Consider the following 24,985-nt stretch of genomic DNA (forward strand, 5'->3'; position numbering starts at 1 on the left):
CTCGCTCAGATTGCTTAAACTTCCAAACAGCATGAGTTGGAACTTATCATAAGCTGGGGAGGGGGCCGTCATCAAATTGGAAGCCAAGTATGGGCGGATTAGGGACAGTAATTTACTGTGTGGGCTTATCATCATGAAAGTGTGCAAGGTACAGTTTACTTAGTCATCTTATTGTGAAAGAAATGCTTTTCTACTTTAACAATCCAAATGGGAAAAATGACTTCTAATTTACTTTTCCTTTGTTAGAAACATTGAAAGGAGTCCAGTTAAAAATATAGTTTGAAAACTTTTATTAGTAATTGTACTGACATCACGTATGCATTTTACATTTTATTTTCATGACAAATCAGTGACAGTATAATTATAACTTTACAAGAGGAGACGAATGTAAGCCACAGATTCTGCTGCTAGGACCTTGCAGAGTATTTAAAGTTGTGTCCATTACACATCATGTATATATTTGCACTGTAAGTACCTGTATTTGACCTGCTATCAGCCTCTTGCAGTCTCATAGGGAGAGAAATAATAGAGGATTTTAGCTTATTGTAGTTACCTACTTGCCTGTGTTCTGCAGATATACAAGCGTTTTAACCCTTTCTTTCGACCGCTAGCGGAGGTTAAAAAAGCACCGCTAAAACAATGGTAAAGCACAGCTAAAACGAGCAGCTTTATATTTGTTATGTTCCCATTCACATAGCATAACTAAAAGAAAATTTTAAAATCGATGCCTACAGTGCACCCGGAAAGTATTCACAGCGCTTCATTTTTTTCACATTTTATTATGTTCCAGCCTTATTCCAAAACAAATTAAATTAATAATTTTTCTGAAAATTCTACAAACAATACCCCATTTTGCCAACGTGAAAAAATCTTTGCAAATTTATAAAAAATAAAAAAATAAAAAAGCATGTGTACATAAGCATTCACAGTTTTTGCTCAATACTTTGTTGAAGCACCTTTGGCACCAATTACAGCTGGTGTAATTATAGGGTATTGTTTGTGGAATTTTGAGTAAAATAACAAATTTAATCCATTTTGGGATAAGGCTGTAACATAACAAAAGTTTGAAAATGTGAAGCACTGTGAATAATTTTCCGGATGCATTGTACATGCTCTTTTTTAAGAAATCCACGATGGAAAAATCCTATGCAATTCCTTTCTATGTAATGTTTATGAGGGGCTGGAGGAGTTGAGTATGCCATCTGAACCAAATACATTTATATTGGTCTCATCAGACCACAGGACATGGTTCCAGTAATCCATGTTCTTAGTCTGCTTGTCTTCAGCAGCTTTCTTGTGTATTAACTTTAGAAGAGGCTTCCTTCTAGGATGACAGCCATGCAGACCAATTTTATGCAGTGTGCGACCTATGGTCTGAGCACTGACAGGCTAACCCCCCCACCCCACCCCTTCAACCTCTGCAGCAATGCTGGCACCACTCATATGTCTATTTCCCAAAAACAACCTCTGGATATGACGCTGAGCACGTGTAATCCACTTGCAATGGCAAGGCCTGAGTGGAACCTGTCCTGTTAAACTGTATGGTCTTGGCCACTGTGCTGCAGCTCAGTTTTAGGGCCTTGGCAATCTTCCTATAGCCTAGGCCATCTTTGCGTAGAGCAACAATTCTTTTTTCAGATCCTCAGAGTTCTTTGCCATGAGATACCATGTTGAACTTCTGGAGACCAGTAAGAGAGTGAGAGCGATAACACCAAATTTAAAACACCTGCTCCCCATTCACACCTGAGACCTTGTAACACCAACGAGTCACATGACACCAGGGAGGGGAAATGGCTAACTGGGCCCAATTCGGACATTTTCACTTAGGGGTGTACTCACTTTTGTTGCTAGTGGTCTAGACATTAATAGCTGTGTGTTGAGTTATTTTAATGGAAACAGCAAATTTACACTGTTATACAAGCCGTACACTCACTACTTTACATTGTAGCAAAGTGTAATTCATATGTTGTCATAAAATGCAAACAGAATTACACATAGTGTAATACCATTTATTAAAGACAAACCCCCCCCCATGCACAAAAGGATCCCTTAGTAAAAACTCTGTTGAAGTCCGTGGTGACGAAACCGGTCAGGGCGTGACCTACACGACAGCCCAGCAGTGACGCTCTGCGCTCCACAGCCCTCCTGTGCTCTAACCGGCAGTGCTAGCAACACTCTGGACGGCTGAGTATAGCGAGAGCGCAATCTGCTTGTTTACATTGATGCTTGTGTTGTTTTCACTTGATGTACGCAATTTTTACTAAGGGGTACTTTTGTGCATGGGGGTTTGTCTTTAATAAATGGTATTACACTATGTGCGGATTCTGTTTGCTTTTTATGACAACACTGTGGAACCCCTGCACTTCGGGAAATTTTTGGTGATGATGAAGAAATAGGACGTGTCTCTATAATATTGGGTTTTATTGAATGCCTATTTACCCAGAGGAGTCTGGTGAGTGTGCCCCCCAGGGGGAGTGTGCAACACGCGGTGGACTGTATCTTGGAGACGGGTACACTTTCTGTCTATACCCTGAAGTCTACGCTTAGAACCATTTCTCCGTTTAAACTGTCCCTAATATTTTCACTCACCATTTTTTAACTGCAGTGTGTAGGGAAGACTACACATTATGATATTGGACTAATATCAGTTTTGTAGCACTGTTTTAGTATTATTGTTTTCAGTGAGCGGACTGTGAATATTTTTACTAACATTCTGACATTTTATATGATTTTTTAAACAGCTGTTGTTTTCATTCTTTTTAAATATTTTGTTATATTTTTAAAGATATCTTATTCCTTCTGCTGCTGATTTGTTAGAGGACTGAACTGGCGCTGAGTTGGTGTTGCATTTAGGCCTCCTAAACACCTTTGCTTTTATATATATATATATATATATATATATATATATATATATATATATATATATATATATATATATATATATATGGATTTGTATCTCTCAAGGAAAGATGCCTATGACGAAATCTACCATCGGCAGTCATGCTGGCTCTAATGCCACATAAGGTATTAACAAGTATTTCTGCAAGATATGTATAGTAGCGAAACAGTTGACATTTGATTATGTCATCAAAGACATGGCTAGTAACATATAATAATAATATATAATATAATAATACTATTGATAGAAAGCACTAGTTGTTCTCCTAAATATTTGTAAAATCTAGTAGGAATATTTAAAATCTTTTACGTATAATTTCCTTACAGTTAGGGTTTATATTCAACATCAAAAAAAGACTATTCCCCTACAAATAATTTTAGGGAACAATAAAGTGTACATTAACAGTTTATCCTTCAAAATGACTGCACAATAATTAGGTAATTTATTTATATCATAGATAGTGTGTACTACATAGGTGTGCACAGCCTATTGCATTAGAGTGTGCACCTCAAAGCTAAAACACGTGTGTGTGTGTGTGTGTGTGTGTTCGTGTGTATATATATATATATATATATATATATATATATATATATATATATATATATATATATATATATACACACACATATATACACATACATACATACACAGGGCAGTAGAATAATGGACTATGTCAGTAGGGCAGAGGTTGGTGTCAGTACAGTATTGGACGATGTCAGTAGTTTATTTTTATTTTTTACAATTTTATTTTGTACAATAATTGTATTATCATTTTTTTTACAATTTTTTTTAGGAGCTTCGGGGGAAGGGAGAGGGGGATTTGGTGAAAGATGTCTCATGTTTGAGAAAGACAAAAAGGACTGAGGACAAAGATTCCCCAGTCCCTTCCTCTGCAGCGGAGCAGTAGAAGAAATCTGCGCAGCACAGCATGGTTAGGGTCTGCCCAGCCACACTCTGTGCGCACGCCTATGGTGTACTACTACATTCTAGCATGGTAGAACCCAATTGCAAGATAAATGGATTGGTCTATTTAAAGAAGGGCAAAACGGTATGCAAATATTAGTTGATACAAACTGAATACTAACTACAAGACATAAAAAAAAAACACTAATTTAAAATACAAAAAAAAATAGTTGTAAATGTATGTTATAGTATTAAATAAAACCAGTAAAAAAAAAGTAGCAAAACAACAGTTGTTCAGTGCCAGGGCTTGGGATGTTGGACTGCAGTCCACGGTGTGCTTTCCTTGGTCTTACCTATAAAAGGTACAGTTGAAATAAAGGGATTATGGGGACTGCTCCTGATGCCTGAATGCCAGCGCTGGTGGTGATAATGGACTGGACTGCGGTTCTTGACCTCAGGTGGAGAACTGTACTGGAAAGGAGAGGTCACTGGAGGCAGCATAATCTGGACCGGCTTCAGCGGGATCATCTTATCTTCTGGCTTTGGTCTGATGGCACTTGTCTGTCGATTTTTGGACAAGAAAGAGATGTTACCTGGATTCTTCATTGTTATGGACACAGTGGGAATGCCACTCTGCTTTGGTGCCTTTGTAAAATGTAAAGTGTTAGTGTAGTTTTTGTTTTTGTAAGAAGTTTGGTTATGTTGGTCTTTTGGTGTTCTCGGGCTCATCAAATTATTTTCACGGTTTATGAACTCATTGATCTTTGCTAGAGCATTTAAAGTGGTTGGAGTGGTTTTATAATTTTGTGTTTTTGATTTCTTCTTTTTGTCATCTTTTCTTGGAGATTTTGCAATCCGAATGCCACTAAGCAGCCCCTTAGCAGCAGCTTGAGCCAAAACATCTTGAGGGGAGACAGACTTAGAAGGATGCATCTAGAATGGGAGCAATGTAAAGAAAGTCACCTTGGTTATCAGAAAAAAATAGTCCGCTTCTTAAATGAGAGATATTGGAAATGGAGAAATGGAGATAAGAACCAAGTACATGGTGAAAGTGTTGAATATACATTGAATGGTCTTTTTTTCATAATGCTTTTAAGATCATCACACAACTCAAATAAAAAAAAAACTATATAAACAAATGTATCTCAGTCCCTAACCCCAAATGTATGTCAGATATTGTTTAAGAGAACTGGTCATGATAGAACTAATGCAAGAAGAATGATTGCTGCCTTGTCAATGTTTTGGCCTCACACAGTGCATATTATGTACCACAATCTCTCCCTTTGCTTTAGGTAGAAGAATCAGACAGACAATGCAAATGAAGCTAAATAAGAAGGCAAATGCAAATCATTCATAAGAAATTCTGTACATTTTTAATAACTGACGTGAATGAGAACTTTTGCAAAAGCCCAGCTCTAACTGGTTCTCTAGGATTTCCCAAAAAAGAATAAATGTATTGCAAATTAACCTTTAAAATCAATATATTATTAAGATTTTACAGCCTACAGCACTGGGTAATCAGAGAGAGCCCCAAGATTATTCAGGTTTGTTAGCACCCATTCTAACCATTTCATTGAGGTAACAAGTGGCAAAACCTGCAGAGTAATTCATCAACTACAAAGCGGTTTTGTACTCATAATTGCAACTTAATGTTCTTCCAATCGCTTTGGAGCATACAGTGGTGTGAAAAAGTGTTTGCCCCCTTCCTCATTTCCTGTTCCTTTGCATGTTTGTCACACTTAAGTGTTTCGGAACATCAAACCAATTTAAACAATAGTCAAGGACAACACAAGTAAACACAAAATGCAATTTGTAAATGAAGGTGTTTATTATTATAGGTGAAAAAAAATCCAAACCATCATGGCCCTGTGTGAAAAAGTGTTTGCCCCCCTTGTTAAAACATACTATAACTGTGGTTGTCCACACCTGAGTTCAATTTCTCTAGCCACACCTAGGCCTGATTATTGCCACACCTGTTCACAATCAAGGCATCACTTAAATAGGAGCTGCTTGACACAGTAAGGTCCACCAGAAGATCCTTAAAAGCTACACATCATGCCGAGACCCAAAGAAATTCAGGAACAATTGAGAAAGAAAGTAATTGAGATCTATCAGTCTGGAAAGGGTTATAAAGCCATTTCCAAAGCTTTGGGAATCCAGCGAACCACAGTGAGAGCCATTATCCACAAATGGCGAAGACATGGAACAGTGGTGAACCTTCCCAGGAGTGGCCGGCCGCCCAAAATTACCCCAAGAGCGCAGCGACGACTCATCCAAGAGGTCACAAAAGACCCCACAACAACGTCCAAGGAACTGCAGGCCTCACTTGCCTCAGTTAAGGTCAGCGTTCATGCCTCCACCATCAGGAAAAGACTGGGCAAAAATGGCCCGCATGGCAGAGTTCCAAGGAGAAAACCACTGCTGAGCAAAAAGAACATCAAAGCTCGTCTCAATTTCTCCACAACACATCTTGATGATCCCCAAGACTTTTGGGACAACATTCTGTGGACCGATGAGACAAAAGTGGAACTCTTTGGAAGGTGTGTGTCCAAGTATATCTGGCGTAGAAGGAACACTGCATTTCATAAAAAGAACATTATAACAACAGTAAAATATGGTGGTGGTAGTGTGATGGTCTGGGGCTGTTTTGCTGCTTCAGGACCTGGAAGACTTGCCGTGATAAAAGGAACTATGAATTCTGCTGTCTACCAAGAGATCCTGAAGGAGAATGTCCGACCATCTGTTCGTGTACTCAAGCTGAAACGAACTTGGGTTCTGCAGCAGGACAATGATCCTAAACACACCAGCAAGTCCACCACCGAATGGCTGAAGAAAAACAAAATGAAGACTTTGGAGTGGCCTAGCCAAAGTCCTGACCTGAATCCTATTGAGATGTTGCGGTATGACCTTAAAAAGGCCGTTCATGCTCGAAAACCCTCTAATGTAACTGAATTAGGACAATTCTGCAAAGATGAGTGGGCCAAAATTCCTCCAGGACGCTGTAAAAGCCTCATTGCACGTTATCGCAAACGCTTGGTTGCAGTTGTTGCTGCTAAGGGTGGCCCAACCAGTTATTAGGTTTAGGGGGCAATCACTTTTTCACACAGGGCCATGATGGTTTGGATTTTTTTTCACCTTTAATAATAAACACCTTCATTTACAAATTGCATTTTGTGTTTACTTGTGTTGTCCTTGACTATTGTTTAAATTGGTTTGATGTTCCGAAACACTTAAGTGTGACAAACATGCAAAGGAACAGGAAATGAGGAAGGGGGCAAACACTTTTTCACACCACTGTAGATGCAGAAATGACTATTAAAAAAAATTATTATGCATTAATTACCTTTTAGCAGAAATGATTATATTGAGTTCCGGGCTCTCCTCCCGTGGGAGTAGGCATGTTTATCGCCTTTCCCCGGCTTCGCAATGACCCCTGGGAACTTTGTTATATTCTTCCCAAGAATCCGTGGGGGACGCCGTCATGCCGAAATCTTGTGAGATTTCGAAAGGAAGACGCCGGTCACGTGACGAAGTTGTTTGTTTATGTCTTGTTGCCATCACAATGGGGCCGGAACTTCTGGCGACGCCGCCCGTTGTGATGGCAATCCGAAATTCTACGGCGCTGCTCACTGATATCACTGAGCATGCGCGGGATCGAGCGGCGAATGCTGGGAGCACAGCAGTCACTGCATCCAGGAAATCAGTGCTTGTGGGCTTCAAATGCCCACAATAAAAATGGAAACTGCCGGGAGGAATTTTTATACGTTTACCTCACGGACGAAATCGGCAAGCAACGGATCTAAAAGCTGCAAGAAGTGAGTGATAGCATAATACTTTAAACGTATAGCGATGTGACACAAAAAAAGAAAATAATAGGTCAGCGGAATCCCGCTTTAACCAGTATTTTGTGATGACATTCTTGTGGCTACTGTTGCATTAGAGGGAAATGCATCTGCACAACGCATCTAGCATACATTGAGGGATGCTGCATTACAAGAAACACAAATTGGTTGATTTTTGGGCCATTTTAATTAATTAAAATGCGCTATCATAATGCTTGTGCAATAATGCATTAGCATTAAAGGAGAAGTATAGCCAAAGCTTGTTTGGCTGTACTTCTATGGATCACAGGAGTGCAGCTTGTTTTGCACTCCTGTGACCCGTTTTCAGCTGACGTCACGGATGTCAGTCCCGGTGTCTTATCATATAAGGTCCCCCATCAGCTAGCGTCCGCTGTGTACTGCGCATGCGCAGTACACAGCAACACAGATTCCGAAAATTGCCGAGGATGAACGGCGCCTGCGCACTGAGTCCAGGTTCTAGCCCCACCATCCAAGTGGACATAGAGTAGGAATAAAAAAGAGCCGAGCGCAGAGAGGCTGAGCCCGAAGCGTGGCGAGCGAAGCTCGCCCACAAGGGGCCGTCTAATTTTCACAACCCTATGTCCGCTTGGATGGTGGGGCTACCACCTCCACTCACGGCGCAGGCGCCGTTCAGCTTCGTAAAATTTTACGAAGCTTCTTCTGCCCCATACTGCGCATGCACAGTACGGGCGGACGCTATATGATGGCCGGACTGAATATGCCAGAACACCGGCACCGCATCATCCTGAACACGGAGTCTGGATCTGCCAGCCAGGTGCCTGGACTGACACCTGGGCTCAGCCTCTCAGCGAGCGCCAGACTGACTCTGACTGACAGTCTGCAGCTTTCTGCTCAGAAATCCAAGTGATCGGCGGTGTTCGATCGCTCGGTTCACAGTTTGGAGGCGTCGGGGGACAGATGCAGCATTGAACCCATGCGCATCCATCTAGGTAAGTATTAATAAGAAAAAAAAATCCTTTACTTCTCTTTAAAGGCACCACAACAGCCTAAAAAATGTGAATGCTTCCTAAGTATTGATACTGTAAGTTTTAATTGACACAAAAAATTCAATGCATATCATTTTAAAAGTCCCTTTTGGATGTGCGCCATATATAATGTATTATTTGCTAAAATTATAAACAATTTTCAGCAAAATGAACCAACTGAACCTGTCAGATAGACCTTTCGGGGAAATATGCCAACAGCTTAGAAACTATTTTCTACAAAACATATTAAAATAATCCTGTCAACATCTTAAATTATGCATGTCCTGTATTGGGTTCAGCTAGAATAAAACATCCAAGCAAAAAAAAAAAAAAAAGAAACAGCTTCCTCTTCCATATAGAATATTTAAATTTCTGTGTCAGCTTATAAATATAAATAATAGACACCAGAGGACCACAGAATCTTTCCCCCTCTCAGGACTTCCTTGATATTTATTACTAGCTGGTGGTGACTGGAGCCTCCCTTCCTAATGACTGCAGGCATGTTAGTACTATATACAAGGTTCTTGTTAGGGATGAAACGAAAACACCATTTCACTTCTTGTAGTCTTCTCTTACAATAAATAAGGGCTACAAAAATACAATAAAAAACAACAAAAAATGGTGCCGATCAGTGATTTTTAGCAAGACTGCGACAATGCGGTGGACAGATCGGACACCTGACATTTTTTATACTTTTTTTTAGAACCAGTGACATTATTACAGTAACCACTTAAAGCGGGAGTCCGCGTTTTTTTTTTAAAAGCCAGCAGCTACAAATACTGCAGCTGCTGACTTTTAAAATAGTGACACTTACCTGTCCAGCGCGCCCGTGATGTCAGCACCCAAAGCCGATCTCTCGATCGTCTCTCGGGTGCTGCCGCCGCCATCTTGGTTATGGGAATCAGGAAGTGGAGCCTTTCGGCGTCATTTCCCGGTTCCCTACTGCGCATGCGCGAGTCGCGCTGCGCAATAAGGATGGAGTGTGTTTCCCAGCAGGCAGCGGGGGACTTTCGGAAAGGGGCGTAATCTACGCCCCTTTCTGCAGAGAGCTATCCCGGAAGTGGGTGCAGATACCTGTACTGTACAGGTACCTGCACCCCCCTCCCCCCTGAAAGGTGCCAATTGTGGTGCTGGAGGGGGGGAGGATTCCAATGAGCGGAAGGTCCACTTTAGGGTGGACCTCCGCTTTAAGGACCGAGCCTCTTTTTGAGATGTGTTGTTTGCAAATTAAAAAAAAAAATTTTTTTTGCTAGAAAATTACTTACAACATTACAGATTTTTTTTTTCTGTCACAGCGTATTTGCACAGTGGTCTTACAAGTGCACTTTTTTTTTAAAATACACTTTTTGTTTAATTAAAAAATAAGACAACAGTAAAGTTAGCCAATTTTTTTTATATTGTGAAAGATAATGTTATGCCAAGTAAATTGATACCTAACGTGTCACGCTTCAAAATTGCACCCGCTCGTGGAATGGCGACAAACTTTTACTCTTAAAAATCTCCATAGGCGACGTTTAAAAAATTCTACAGGTTGCATGTTTTAAGTTACAGAAGAGCTCTAGGGCTAGAATTATTGCTCTCACATGTGTGGATTGAACACCGTTTTCATATGCGGGCGCTACTCACGTATGCTTTCGCTTCTGCACAAAATCTCGGTGGGACAGGGCGCGTTTAAAAAAAAATAAAAAATTATTTTATTTTTAATTTTACAGTTTAAAAAAAATAAATAAATATGGTGTCACTTTTATTCCTATTACAAGGAATGTAAACGTACCTTGTAATAGAAAAAAAAGCATGACAGGACCTCTTAAATGTGAGATCTGGGGTCAAAAAGACCTCAGATCTCAAATTTACACTAATATAATGTGTTTTGACGTCGCTTCTGTCCTGCAATGTTATGGAGACGGATGGGGGCCATCTTCCTCTCACTTGTCTCAATGCCCAGCAAGGGTAAAGATCTGATCACCTCCGCCGCTCCAGGCTCCAGTAAGCGGCGGAGGGGGGGCCCTTTCCGTCTCCAATAAAAGTGATCTTGCTCCGGAACCACTATCCATACACAGTATGACACAAAAGTGAGCACATCCCTAAGTGAAAATGTTCAAATTGGGCCCAATTAGCCATTTTCCCTCCCCGGTGTCATGTGACTCATTAGTGTTGCAAGGTCTCAGGTGTGAATGGGGTGCAGGTGTGTTAAATTTGGTGTTAATCGCTCTCACTCTTTCATACTGGTCGCTGGAAGTTCAACATGGCACCTCATGGCAAAGAACTTTCTGAAGATCTGAAAAAAAACATTTTTTGCTCTACATAAACATGGCCTAGGCTATAAGAAGATTGCCAAGACCCTGAAAATTAGCTGCAGTATGGTGGCCAAGACCATACAGTGGTTTAAAAGGACAGATTCCACTCAGAACAGCCCATGGTCGACCAAAGAAGTTGAGTGCACGTGCTCAACATCATATCCAGAGGTTGTCTTTGGGAAATAGATGTATGAATGCTGCCAGCACTGCTGCAGAGGTTGAAGAGGTGGGGGGTCAGCCTGTCAGTGCTCAGACCATACACCGCACACTGCATCAAATTGGTCTACATGGCTGTCATCCCAGAAGGAAGCCCCTTCTAAAGATGATACACAAGAAAGCCTGCAAACAGTTTGCTGAAGATAAGCAGACCACAGGACATGGATTACTTTAACCATGTCCTGTGGAATGATGAGACCAAGATAGACTTATTTGGTTCAGATGGTGTCAAGCTTGTGTGGCGGCAACCAGGTGAGGAGTACAAAGACAAGTGTGTCTTGCCTAAATTTAAGCATGGTGGTGGGAGTGTCATGGTCTGGGACTGCATGAAGGCTGTCACTGGGGAGCTACAGTTCATTGAGGAAACCATGAATGCCAACATGTACTGTGACATACTGAAGCAGAGCATGATCCCCTCCCTTCAGAGACTGGGCCACAGGACAGTATTCCAACATGATAACGACCCCAAACACACATCCAAGACAACCACTGCCTTGCTAAAGAAGCTGAGGGTAAAGGTGGTGGACTGGCCAAGCATGTCTCCCGACCTAAATCCTATTAACCACTTGAAACCCGCGCTATAGCCGAATGATGGCTACAGCGCGGACCTCCTTTGCTGGGACGACATCTATTGACGTCGTCCCGTGCACGAGCGGCCTGCGCGCCCCCCGAGGGGCGCGCGCGGCGCGCTCTGTGATTGGCGAGTCTATGAGACTCGCCTGATCACTGATCCGAGCAAGGGGTCGATCCCGACCCCTTATCACGTGATCATCTGTCAGCCAATGACAGCTGATCATGTGGTACAACGGGGCCGGTAATCGGCTATTATTCCTTCTCGCGCTGATAGCGCGAGGAGAAAAAAAAAGAGCCAATCACCGGCGGCCGTGATCGGGACATCAGTCCTGATCACGGCCAGCCCTGCCAGTGCCCACCTGCCCCCTGCCAGTACCACCTCATTAAAAAATAAGTGCCCGCCGTCAGTGCCACCCAGCAGTGCCCACAGTGCCATCCAGCAGTGCCACCCAGCAGTGCCCACAGTGCCACCCAGCAGTGCCCACAATCTGCCTCAACAAAGGTGCTGCACCCCAGTGCCACATATCCCTGCCCATCAGTGTCATATACCAGTGCCCATCAGTGCCACCTATCAGAGCCACCTATCAGTGCCACCTATCAGTGCCCATCAGTCCCATCTATCAGTGCCACCCATCCGTGCCACCCATCCGTGCCATCTTATCTGTGCCCATCTTTGCCCATCAGTGCCGCCTTATCTGTGCCCATCGGTGCCACCTTATCTGTGCCTATTAGTGCCGCCTTAACTATGCCTATCAGTGCCCACCAGTGCAGCCTATCAGTGCCCACCAATGCAGCCTATCAGTGCCCACCAGTGCAGCCTATCAGTGCTGCCTCATCAGCGCACTTCAATGAAGGAGAAAAATTACCTGTTTGCAAAATTTTATAATAAACTATTAAACATGATTTTTATTTTTTTGCATCTTTTTTTGTTTGTTTAGCAAAAAATAAAACTCCGAGCTGTAATTAAATACCACCAAAAGAAAGCTCTATTTGTGGGAAAAAAATTATAAAAATTTCATTTGGGTACAGTGTTGTATGCCCGCGCAATTGTCATTCAAAGTGCATCAGCGCTGAAAGCTGAAAATTGGTCTGGGCAGGAGGGGGGGTTTAAGTGCTCAGTAAGCAAGTGGTTAAGCATCTGTGGGGCATCCTCAAATGGAAGGTGGAGGAGTGCAAGATCTCCAACATCCTCCAGCTCTGTGATGTCATCATGGAGGAGTGGAAGAGGACTCCAATGGCAACCTGTGAAGCTCTGGTGAACTCCATGCCCAAGAGGGTTAAGGCAGTGCTGGAAAAAAATGGTGGCCACACAAAATATTGACATATTGACACTTTGGGCCCAACTTGGACATTTTCACTTAGGGGTGTTGACATTGGTTTAGACATTAATGGCTGTGTGTTGAGTTATTTTGAGGGGACAGCAAATTTACATACATTACATTTGTTATACAAGCTGCACACTCTCTACTTTACATTGTAGCAAAGTGTAATTTCTTCAGTGTTGTCACATGAAAAAGTATAATAGAATATTTACAAAACTGAGGGGTGCACTCACTTTTGTGAGATACTGTAATATATATATATATATATATATATATATATATATATATATATATAATGTTTTTATAAAATATTTATAGTTCTCTCACCTCTCTTGTCATGACAGCAAGAAAACAGCCATTGCAATTATCCGATGGATCCATTTTGAAGAATTTATCACACACAGTTTCTATTTCTGCTGAAGGGCAAGCTGAAATAACAGGTGGGCTCAGCCTGCAAAAAAACATCATGACAGATAAAATAGCAGAACTGTATTGTGAAAAGATTATTAATCATCTCATAAGTGTTTTCGAATCACAAAATGCCCAAAAAGCTCAGTGCCTTGTGGTCTTTAGTAAAATTTGAAGCCAAAGACATCTATTCTTGGAAACTACTTACGGTATACCTAATGAATTTGTTGTTACTCCAACGGCTAAATTTTAGGCAAATTTACAGTGGTCGAATTTTGGAACCCATCCATAGTGCCCTGTGTACCCTCCCCCGGCGAACAGTCTTGTGCTTGTTCGGTCCTACCCTAAATTTCCTGGCCCACAATGGAATATGGTAACTAGCAGAAACTTTGATCCTTGATTTCTAAGTGAGCTTTAGTGAAATAATCAAAATAACACATGCAGGTGCTAACAATGTTTTACCTGTATGGCTGTACTTTGGTTCCATCCATCTTGAACTGAAGGGCCTGGCTGATGACATTTTCATTCTCCTCTTGATACACTGAGCGTGTACAGTATACAATAGTGTGAACTTTATTAACTGGAAGAAGACACAATGAATAAGCAGAAGACCTTTCACTGTAATAAATAAGATAATGTGACTTAAAGCAGAATTCCGGTCAGACACTGACTACTCTTAAAAACGTCCCCTTCCCCCACCTAAAACCTATTCTGACTAAGCTGCATCAGGCTGCTCCAGTCCGGTCAGGGGATCTCCCCAGTGTCAGCAAGTGACGGCTACATAGGAATTGAGAGAGCGCTCGACAATGGCTGGTATTGCCTGAGGGGTGACATCACCCATAGGCTTACTAGTTTGTCCCTTCTCTCCCCTGCAGCCGGTGCTGGCTGACAGAAGGGAGCTTATTAATTGACTAGACTGGAGGAGCCAGGAAATAGGTAAGTATTTAAACAGTATATCTTGAAGGTCAGTCAGAGTAGGTGCTAGTAGGAGGGATGGAGTATTTTTAAGAGTAGTTAAGATTTGACTGGAATTAAATTTTCAAGCAACCTAACAATTGTGGCTAATAGGGAGCTGATGAGAGCAGGAAAGACAGGATGCAACATGACCAGGACAGATCTAGCAACTGTTGGCTGCATACAGTGTCCTGGAGTCTAAGGATACCAGGGTATGGTGCCATCTTGTTAAGTTCAAAATGCCCATTACATAAAAAGACGGGCAATATGCTTGTTGTAATCTTGGACAATATCGACACTCATGAAACAAAACAGTGTTAGAATACTGATCACCTACATTTCATAGCATGGTTCATCTCAGACAGCTGCTGTTTGGCCAGATCATTCAGTCTGTCAGCTGAAACAGACCCTTGAGAGAGATCCTGAAGCAGAGAGGTGTCTGTACAAGAGAATACATTCATTTGCTTATTTTACAGGAACATTAAACACAAATGTATATAAAAGCATCTTTAGCTGCACCTTTAATGTTGGAGGGATATGTTCGAAAATTTTCGTTGATCAGCAGCTGCAGATGCTGATTGATGTTTTCTGACAGCAGCAGATGCTGCAGTCAGAATTTAACATTACACCTGGGAGGGGATTCCTCCATCCATCTCATTGGCTAAATGAAAAAAAAAAAAACTAACAGTATACTCTATGCCCAGATTTACTTATGGGGAAGTCATTAGCAGTGGAGCTAAACAGCTGCAGCTTTGCTAACCAGTAACTAGCATTGAACCCCGAAAACAGTTTAAGACAGCTTCCTTCTGGGGCTTATGACAATCGGTTTTTGATTTGAAGCACAAAAAAAAAAAGACTTTTGACTTTACTATAAAACCCTTTTTTGAAGTTTATCACAGGACATATAGCTTTAAAATCTGTTTGGTTATGTACTGCCAACTTCAGGTGAATGGACACTGACACTCAAAGTAAGAATCGGTCTGGCCTTATCTCATGTATATAACCCCTCACAATCCAGCAAGCTCCCAGTTTGGAGGTAACCAATAGGAGAACAGAGAGAAAGGGACGGAATACCTGTGTCCTGTAATGTATTTCCAGAAAACGATTTTGCAGTTAAGTAAAAAATATTGTTTTCTTTATTGTTCATGCTAGGATATAGGGTTTTCTGATCAATACCATTAGGACATTCCCAAGCAATAGTATGAGGGGTGGGAAATGGCTGCCTCAAGGACCGTATGTGTAAAATGTGAATCAGCCAATGCTTGAACATTGGTATGGTACATTGTTCTTCCTGCCTGTGCTGGAGATCCACAGTAAATCTACAGTGGGCAGGCGGCAAGAAGTAAAAGATGCTGTTGCTCAAAGATATGCCCTTATAGCTCAAACTATATCTAAACAATGTAACACCATTTTTTTTGGGCTGTTTAGGGATGGAACAAAAAGATGTCTTGATTAATGTGAGTTGACAGTTGTCCTGTGGTGCAAAAGGTTACAGAAGGTTACAGAAGCAGCTATGTACAAATGTCTTTACCAGCACATGCAAAGACAACAGCTTTTGGAAAAGTGTAGCTAAAACCAAAATCTGTCCTCTAATAGCACTCAGATTCAAAGAATGATCCAACCCTGAATTAAGAAACCCTATGGGGGTTATTTACTAAAGGCAAATCCACATTGCACTACAAGTGCAAACTACAAGTACAAAGTGCACTTTAAAATGCACTAAAAGTGTACTTGTAAGTGCAGTCACTGTAGATCCGAGGGGGGCATGCAAGGAAAATAAAAAACAGCATTTTAGCTTGAACATGATTGGATGATAAAATCAGCAGAGCTTCCACTCATTTCAGATCCACCCCTCAGATTTACAGCTACTGCACTACCAAGTGCACTTTGCACTTGTAGTTTGCACTTGTAGTGCAAAGTGGATTTTCCTTTCGTAAAAACCCCCTAAGATATGCTTTTCATGTGCGATGATAAATCCTTTGAGAAGACAGCTTTCTAGCTGCTAGAATAATTGGTATGACAGTCTGAAAGTACCCTGTCACTTAACACTATGGTCTCATCAGCTGGGCAACCAAAACCAGCTACTGTAAAGCAGGATGGAATACTGGATCCTGTGAAAGTAAATCCAGAGGTAATGAAAGAACCCATGGAGCATCCACCGCTAACCTGGGTATGTCTGAGTACCATATCCTCCTTGGTCAATTTGCAGTCAGAATTACTGGAATGTTCTCTACCTTTACCCTGCTCAGTACTCTGATGGTTAAAAGGACATATATATGACTAAACTGAACTCACGCAGTTACCAGTGTGTCCGGTTTATTGTTTAACCTAGAAGTAAGCAGATCCACATCCAAAGTCACTCACTTGTAAAATACTGTACCTGCTGAAACATTTCTGGGTGTAAAGGCCATTCCCTTAGATTTAGCTGCTGGCCACTTTATAAGGCCGCCTTCCAGTCCTCAACCCCTGGAATGTGTACCACTGACAGAAATGGAACATAACATTCCAACCAAGATAAAATGTAGAATGCCTTGTTGTACACTGCATGAATTCTTGTACCTCCATAATGACTTGCACATGAGACACCGTTTTTTTTTGCCCAACTAGATGCTGACAGGATATTGTAAGGCTAGACAAATGACTCTGAGTTCTACTACGTTGATCAAAAGTCGAGACTCCCCTGCTGATCCATTGAAATCTTCTGAATATTTGTGGCCAATTTCTGCATTAACTGTTCTTTTAATTACAAAACATCCAGGTATCCTACATTCTGATAGAGACTAAAACCTTAGTGAATACTCAAGGTGCTGAAATATCAAAAGGCATAGCCACAAACTGGTAATGTTGCACCTATACTGCAAAAGATAAGTAACACTGGTGAGGGGACATGCAAATAAGCATCCTTTATATCCACCAATGCTAGAAAATCTCCAATTTTCGAGTAAGCAAATACTGTCCAAAGTGACCCCATGCAAAAGTTCTGTACCTGAAGGTACCGACTGAGCTCCTATAAGTTAAGAATAGGACATACCTTGCCATCTGGTTTTGGGACCACGAGTAGGTTGGAATAAAAACCAGTCCCGGGAAACTGAACTGTGTGAGGGCAAACTGAAGTTCTTCCCTTTGCAAGGGGACAAAGTCACGTTCAAGGTCTTGAATCACAACAGCAATGTGTTTATTTCAAGCCTTTAAAGTGGAAGTAAACACCCCTATCGTTTTCAGCCAAGGAAGCTGCCATCTTTGCCTCTGTTTAATCTTCAGCACCTATGGTGCTGCACATGTGATTCGTTATGACACCAGCCATTGGATGGTTTGATAGTTTGGCTGAGAGCACAGCCAATGTGCAGTTAGTATTCCCAGCATGCCTTTTTTTTACCTGTTTAAATCGATGGGTTTACTTCCACTTTAACCTACAGACGTTATGCTGAAAACCCAAGCATTGATCACTTTCCACATCCAAATATTTGCAACATTTTTTCTTCTTCTCTCCACTTTGTATTAGTGATGATAGTTACTACAGAAACCTCCAGAGGGCTCCTAGCTCTAGTCTCAGTAATCACAAACAATATTATTGTCATAATTACCTCCATGCTCATCTAGAATAAACTCCACAGGGTTGCTGACTCCTGATCCAGAGCACTGAGGTAGCAGAAGAATAAGACTGGCCTTTTGTAATCTTGGATCACCTGGGTCAATGTCAGTGAAACTCTCTTTAAGCATTTTAACATCTACAAAGTAAAATACTGGAGTTAGTACAAGTGATTGATATGATGTACTCTTTTAAGGAAAGTGAAATAAAAAGAATATATGAAGACGCCATATGGAAAAAGTAATTCCTCTTAAGGATAAACTCCAAGCAAACAGCTACATACTGCACAACTAAATACATATAGTGTCTTGTTTTATCTCCAAAGGATCTGTATTTCTATCCATCCAGTCCTGAGGTTTACACAGCCATGCCTAATAGTAGCGCTAGGTTGGTGCTGTGACTTTTCTTAACCAAAATTAGGTAATATGGCTAGGGAACTGTTCTGTCCCCAGCCTGTGACTGGGGACAGTTATGAAAACAGATAAATTGCGGCACACCTGACTGGCCCCTATGCTGCTCCTCACTTTCCGGGTCTCACCTCTACTGTTCAGTGGATTCCAAGAGGAAAATACAAGTCAGATTTAGGATCTTGTACATGTTGTCTTTCGAAATAAATGTAATTTTTTATTGTGCTTACCTACATTCACTAGTGTTTTCAAATCTACCTCGAGTGGAGCTTTAAAGAAGTCTCATCAAAGGTTAATAAGCATGTTAAGTCCCCAGTGCACATATCAGTTGCCCCCATGAAAATCAGTGCTGTGTTTCCTAAGCAGCATTCTCATATAGCTAGCCCCTTCCACTGCTGTCCAGGAACGCTGAACATAGATGAAACAGTTCTGAGTGAATGAACATAGGAGAAGACCTTGATACAGACACAGAGCACGCACAGCATGCACAGCCCCGGCCTCTATTGAATGCTGCAGACAGAATATCTGCATCCCTCCCTACAGCCCTGTACCTCCTCTGCTCTATTTCTACAAATAAAAAAGACTAAACATGCAATCTCTTGCAGCTGCCAAGTAGTTTAGAGAAGATTGCTACAATAGTAGCTGGCTGGCATCTTGTTACTTTTCATTCTCAAAAAACACAAAATGACAACAGCACACACCAGCAACCACTACACTAGTCTACCTCAGACAAATGTAGTAGCTGCTGGTTAAGGATGAGCCGAACACCCCCCAGTTCAGTTCGCAGCAGAACTTGTGAACAGGCAAAATATTCGGATGAACATACGAACACCGTTAAAGTCTTTGTGACACGAACATGAAAAATCAAAAGTGCTAATTTTAAAGGCTTATATGCAAGTTATTGCCATAAAAAGTGTTTGGGGACCTGGGTCCTGCCCCAGGGGACATGTATCAATGCAAAAAAAAGTTTAAAAACTTTTTCAGGAGCAGTGATTTTAATAATGTTAAAGTGAATCAATAAAAATTAAATATTCCTTTAACCAGTTCCCGACTGACACGCGACGATGTACATAATGGCAGTACAGGTACGTCCAGTTGAAATTGCCGCCCTGCCATCACGTGCACGCCACCAGCGGCACGCGTGCCAGGACCCCTGTGAGTTCGGTCGCGGGTCCTGTGGACTCGATCACCACAGGCATACCCACGATCGTCTCACGGGGAGGCTGAACGATGTAACAGCATCTCCCCGTTCTGCCTAGCAACAAGTGACACTGATCTCTGCTCCCTGTGATTGGAGCAGAGATCAGTGTTCACTAACACACAGCCCAGCCCCCTACAGTTAGAAACACGCCCCTAGGACACACTTAACCCCTACACTGCCACCCCGGTTAACCCCTTCACGGCCAGTGTAATTTACACAGGAATCCGTGCATTTGTATAGCACTGATTGCTGTATAAATGATAATGGTCCCAAAAATGTGTCAAAAATGTCCGATGTGTCCGCCATAATGTCGCAGTCACAATAAAAACCGCCATTACTAGTAAAAAAAAAAATTTAAATAAAAATGCCATAAAACTATCCCCTATTTTGTAAAACTCTATACATTTTGCGCAAACCAATCAATAATCGCTTATTGCGATTTTTTTACCAAAAATATGTAGAAGAATACGTATCGGCCTAACCTGAGGGAAAAAAAGTTTTTTTATATATTTTTGGGGGGTATTTATTATAGCAAAAAGTAAAAAATAATGTGTTTTTTTTTTCAAAATTGTCGCTCTTTTTTTATTTATAGCGCAAAAAATAAAAACCACAGGGGTGATCAAATACCACCAAAAGAAAGCTCTATTTGTGGGGAAAAAGAACGTCAATTTTGTCTGGGAGCCACATCGCACGACTGCGCAATTGTCAGTTAAAGCGTCACAGTGCCGAATTGCAAAAAGTGGTCTGGCCTTAAGCCAGCAAAATAGTCCGGTCTGAAAGTGGCTAAATATCATGCCTGGGGGGTGTTTTTAGTATGTTCGTGAAGTGGCCCAGTTTTCCCGTGTTTAGAACAATACCACAGCAAAATGACACTTTGGGACAAGTCCTTTATTAAAAAATAAAAAAATAAAAATGTCCCACGATGTAGGTCCATCTCACGCCACCCGACAGACCGAAAAAAAACAACAAAAAATGCAACTGCTCTGCGTCAGAGGGGGCGGGGGGTCACCCGTTTATGTCACCGGGTGGCCCCAGCCTCAGCTATATAACAGCTGTCAACGAGAAGAAGCATCACTTGGCAGGAGCCATGGAGGTTGTGCTGTTGCATTTTTGTTTTTCTTTCTTGTTCCGGGGGGGGGGGGGGGGGGGTGGGGGCGCGAGATGGATCTACATCGTGGGACATTTTTATTTTTTAATAAAAGACTTGTCTCAAAGTGTCTCCTGACATTTTTACTATTTTTTACACTTTTTTTGTGAATTGGTAGGGGTACAATGTACCTGTTACCAATTCAGATGGGGGGTGGGATCTGGGGGTCCCCTTGTTAAAGGGGGCTTCCAGATTCTGATAAGCCCCCTGCCTGCAGACCCCCACAACCACCGGGTAAGGGTTGTGGGGATTAGGTCCTTGTCCCCATCAACATTGAGGCAAGATTTTTTGTGGGACTACTCCAAAGCACCCTCCCCATGTTGAGGGTATGTGGCCTGGTATGGTTCAGGAAGGGGGTGCTCTCTCGTCCCCCCCTCTTTTCCTGCGGTCTGCCAGGTTGTTTGCTCGGATAATGGTTTGGTATGGATTTTGGGGGGGGGGCCCACGCCATTTTTTCTACAGGTTTCCCCTTAATATCCACACTAGACCTGAAGGGTCTGGTACGGATTTTAGGGGGACCCCCAATGCCATTTTTTTAAAATTGTTGCTGGGTGTAACGATATCACGTACTGGGACACAAAAAGCTGTAGCTAGTGGCCATTTTGTTTGAGAGCCTTAGGGCAGCCATGACAGCTTGGCTAACAGTTTAACATTACAGAAAAAGAAATCTGAACTCCCTCCCTCCTCCCTGGTGTTCAGGAATTCATAGTTTTAGATTTCAAAAGGAACTGTTATCTCAACAGAGAAAGCAGAACTAGGCTAGGACTGTAAAAACAGCTAATGGCAGCCTGGCAGGATGTCCACTTAACCACTTGCTTACTGGGCACTTAAACACCCTTCCTGCCCAGACCAATTTTCAGCTTTCGGTGCTCTCACACTTTGAATGACAATTACTCAGCCATGCAACACTGTACCCAAATGAATTTTTTGTCCTTTTTTTCCCCACAAATAGAGCTTTCTTTTGGTGGTATTTGATCACCTCTGGGGTTTTTATTTTTTGCGCTATAAATGAAAAAAGACCGAAAATTTTGAAAAAAAAACGCATATTTCTTTGTTTCTGTGACAGAATTATGCAAATTATTAATTTTTCTTCATACATTTTGGCCACAATGTATACTGCTACATATCTTTGGTAAAAATAACCCAAATTAGTGGATATTATTTGGTCTTTGTGAAAGTTAGAGAGTCTACAAGCTGTGGTGCGAATCGCACAAAATTGATCACATCTGATGTACTGGTGGACTATCTCGCTTCTTGTGACCCGAACAAGTCAGGAAAGTACAAATACCCCCCAAATGACCCCTTTTTGGAAAGTAGACATTCCAAGGTATTTAGTAAGAGGCACGGTGAGCTTTTTGATGTTGTCATTTTTTTTCCACAATTCTTTGCAAAATTAAGATTTTTCATTTTTTTTTCTCCACAAAATTGTCATTGTAATAGGTTATTTCTCTCACATGGCATGTGTATACCACAAATGACACCCCCCAAAAAATTCTGCTACTCCTCCTGAGTATTACAATACCACATGTGTGGGACTTTTTCACAGCCTGGCCACATAGAGAGGCCCAACATGCAGGTAGCGCCATCATGTGTTCTAGGAACATAAATTACACATCTAACTTGTTGACTATTTATTACACTTTTGAAGCACCAGGACAATGACACGTGACACTGATGACAGATGGCACTGATACGTGGCAATGATGACACTTATACGTGGCACTGATGACACGTGGCACTGATGACAGATGGCACTAATATGTGGCACTGATGACAGATGGCACTAATATGTGGCACTGATGACACGTGGCACTTATACGTGGCCCTGATGACACGTGGCACTAATACGTGGCACTGAAGACATGTGGCACTAATACGTGGCACTGATGACAGATGGCACTAATACGTGGCACTAATACATGCCACCAATGACAGATGGCACTAATACATGGCACCGATGACGCGTGACACTGATGACAGATGGCACTGATAAGTGGCATTGATGACACGTGACACTGACAACAGATGGCACATGACACTGACAGGTGGCACTGATGACAAATGGCACTGATACGTGGCACTGATGACAGATGGCACTAATACGTGGCACTGATGACAGATGGCACTATGTGGCACTGATGACACGTGGCACTGATGACAGATGGCACTTATACGTGGCACTGATGACAGATGGCACTGGGGACAAATGGAACTGATAACAGGTGGCACTGGGGGCAGGTAGCACTGGGGGCAGGTAGCAGCCGTTCATCTCTCCCCTCTCACACTCTGTGTGAGGAGGGAGAGCGGCGCTGAGAGATGATCTCATATGTTTACATATGAGATCATCTCCCATTGGACACGCCGATCGCGCTGTAAATGGCCGCTGTGATTGGCCGTTTACAGCGATCTGTGTTTGCCTGTCCCCGGGGGACACGGCGAACACAGAACTTCCGCGATGCGCCACCGCGGTGGCGCGCATTGCGGAAGTAAACATTAGGACGTCCAGGGACGGCCTCCCGGACGAACGCGCCTGCTCTACGGCCGTCATTCGGCTATAGGGCGGGCGCGAGGTGGTTAAAGAGCGCTACTGTTGTAGAGTAAGGCCTCTGGGTAGACCTGTAGTGGAAATGTGTGTTGCAGACGCTTATTCTAAAATTATAATTGGTATTGCTAAAATCACAAGTCTCCCCCGGCTTGTTCTAAACGGGAGTAGTGGCAGTTAAAGGGATAATTGTGTAATTAGCCCAGTGACAATCGCTCTTAGGCTGTTGGTACCTAGATTGTGCTAGAGCGCAGCTGAGAGTGGCATTGTTAAGTAAGTGACAGCATGGTGTGAGGTTGGCCGGTCCTTTATTGCAAGTTAGCGAGGAGGGCAGGGAGCTGACAGCCATGTTCATCACACAGGGTTCCCCTTAATATCCATACCAGACCTGAAGGGCCTTGTATGGATTTTGGGGGGACCCCCACGCAATTTTTTTTTACATTTTGGTTCGGGGTTCCCCTTAACCGGTTCCCGACCAGCGCATGCCGTTGTACGCCGGCAGAATGGCACGGGCAGACATATTGGCGTACAGGTATGCCCAATCTTTAATGCCACCCTGCTGCCGGCGCGCTCGCGTGCTGGTCGGGACCCCCGTGAGTCTGGTCGCGTGTCCTGCGGACTCAATCGCTGAGGGCATACCCGCGAACATCTCACGGGGCGGCTGAACGAGGAAATGCCTTTGTAAACAGCATTTCCCCATTCTGCCTAGCAACTAGTGACGCTGATCTCTGCTCCATGTGATTTGAGCAGAGATCAGTGTTCACTAAATTAAAGCCCAGCCTCCCTACACCCCTACACTGCCACCCACTGGTTAACCCCTTCACTGCCAGTGTCATTTACACAGGAATCACTGCATTTATATAGCAGTGATTGCTGTATAAATGACAATGGTCCCAAAAATGTCCGATGTGTCGGCCATAATGTCGCAGTCACAATAAAAAACGCTGATCGCCGCCATAACTAGTAAAAAAAAATAATTATTAATAAAAATACCATAAAACTATCCCCTATTTTGTAAATGCTATAACTTTTGCGCAAACCAATCAATAATCGCTTATTGGGATTTTTTTTACCAAAGATATGTAGAAGGCCTAACCTGAGGGAAAAAAATGTTTTATATATTTTTGGGGGGTATTTATTATAAAAAAAAGTTAAAAATAATGCTTTTTTTCAAAATTGTTGCTCTATTTTTGTTTATAGCGCAAAATATCCCCACGGCGATCGAGTCCGCAGGACCCGCGACCGGACTCACGGGGGTCCCGACCGGCATGCGAGCGCGTCACCGGCGGCGCGCACGTGATGGCAGGGCGGAATATAAAAATGGATGTACCTGTACCATTCTGCCGACGTACATTGTCGTGCGCCGGTCGGGAACTGGTTAAAGTGACGCATTGCCGTATCTCAAAAAAGGGCCTGGTCAGGAAGGGGGTAGATCCTTCCAGGGCTGAAGTGGTTAAGCAAAAAAAGCATCTATTTAATTCATTTGTGGAGTAGGGTCCCACCTTTCCTGTAACTAGCAAAGACAAAGATCTTGACAAAGATTCTTTCATGTTATGTTTAACTGAATTTATTTAAGGTTTTAGAATTCAGAAAACAAAATTGCCTTATTTCTTAATAGTTAAAATAGAACCAGTCATAGCTGGATTGAGTCATTGAGTGAACTAAACAGCTGCTCAGG

The 24,985-nt window shown here is 42.3% G+C and overlaps 1 protein-coding gene across 1 annotated transcript in view; it reads right to left on the reverse strand.

Moving 5' to 3' along the window:
* Positions 1–273: 273 nt before the first annotated feature.
* NSUN7 (NOP2/Sun RNA methyltransferase family member 7) overlaps positions 274–24,985 on the reverse strand; it is a 158,357-nt gene continuing 133,645 nt past the window's right edge. Inside the window, exons 8-12 of the mRNA XM_077477591.1 lie at positions 18,006–18,149; positions 14,759–14,860; positions 13,930–14,047; positions 13,387–13,510; positions 274–4,735 (exon numbers count right to left, since the gene is read on the reverse strand). Coding sequence (XP_077333717.1) covers positions 4,097–4,735; positions 13,387–13,510; positions 13,930–14,047; positions 14,759–14,860; positions 18,006–18,149 — 1,127 coding nt within the window. The 3' untranslated portion in view covers positions 274–4,096. The remainder of the gene's footprint in view (positions 4,736–13,386; positions 13,511–13,929; positions 14,048–14,758; positions 14,861–18,005; positions 18,150–24,985) is intronic.

The sequence above is a fragment of the Lithobates pipiens genome, unplaced genomic scaffold (assembly GCF_037356315.1).
Source record: "Lithobates pipiens isolate NorthernLeopardFrog02 unplaced genomic scaffold, aLitPip1_a1.2 Scaffold_13, whole genome shotgun sequence".
Lineage (NCBI taxonomy): Eukaryota > Metazoa > Chordata > Amphibia > Anura > Ranidae > Lithobates > Lithobates pipiens.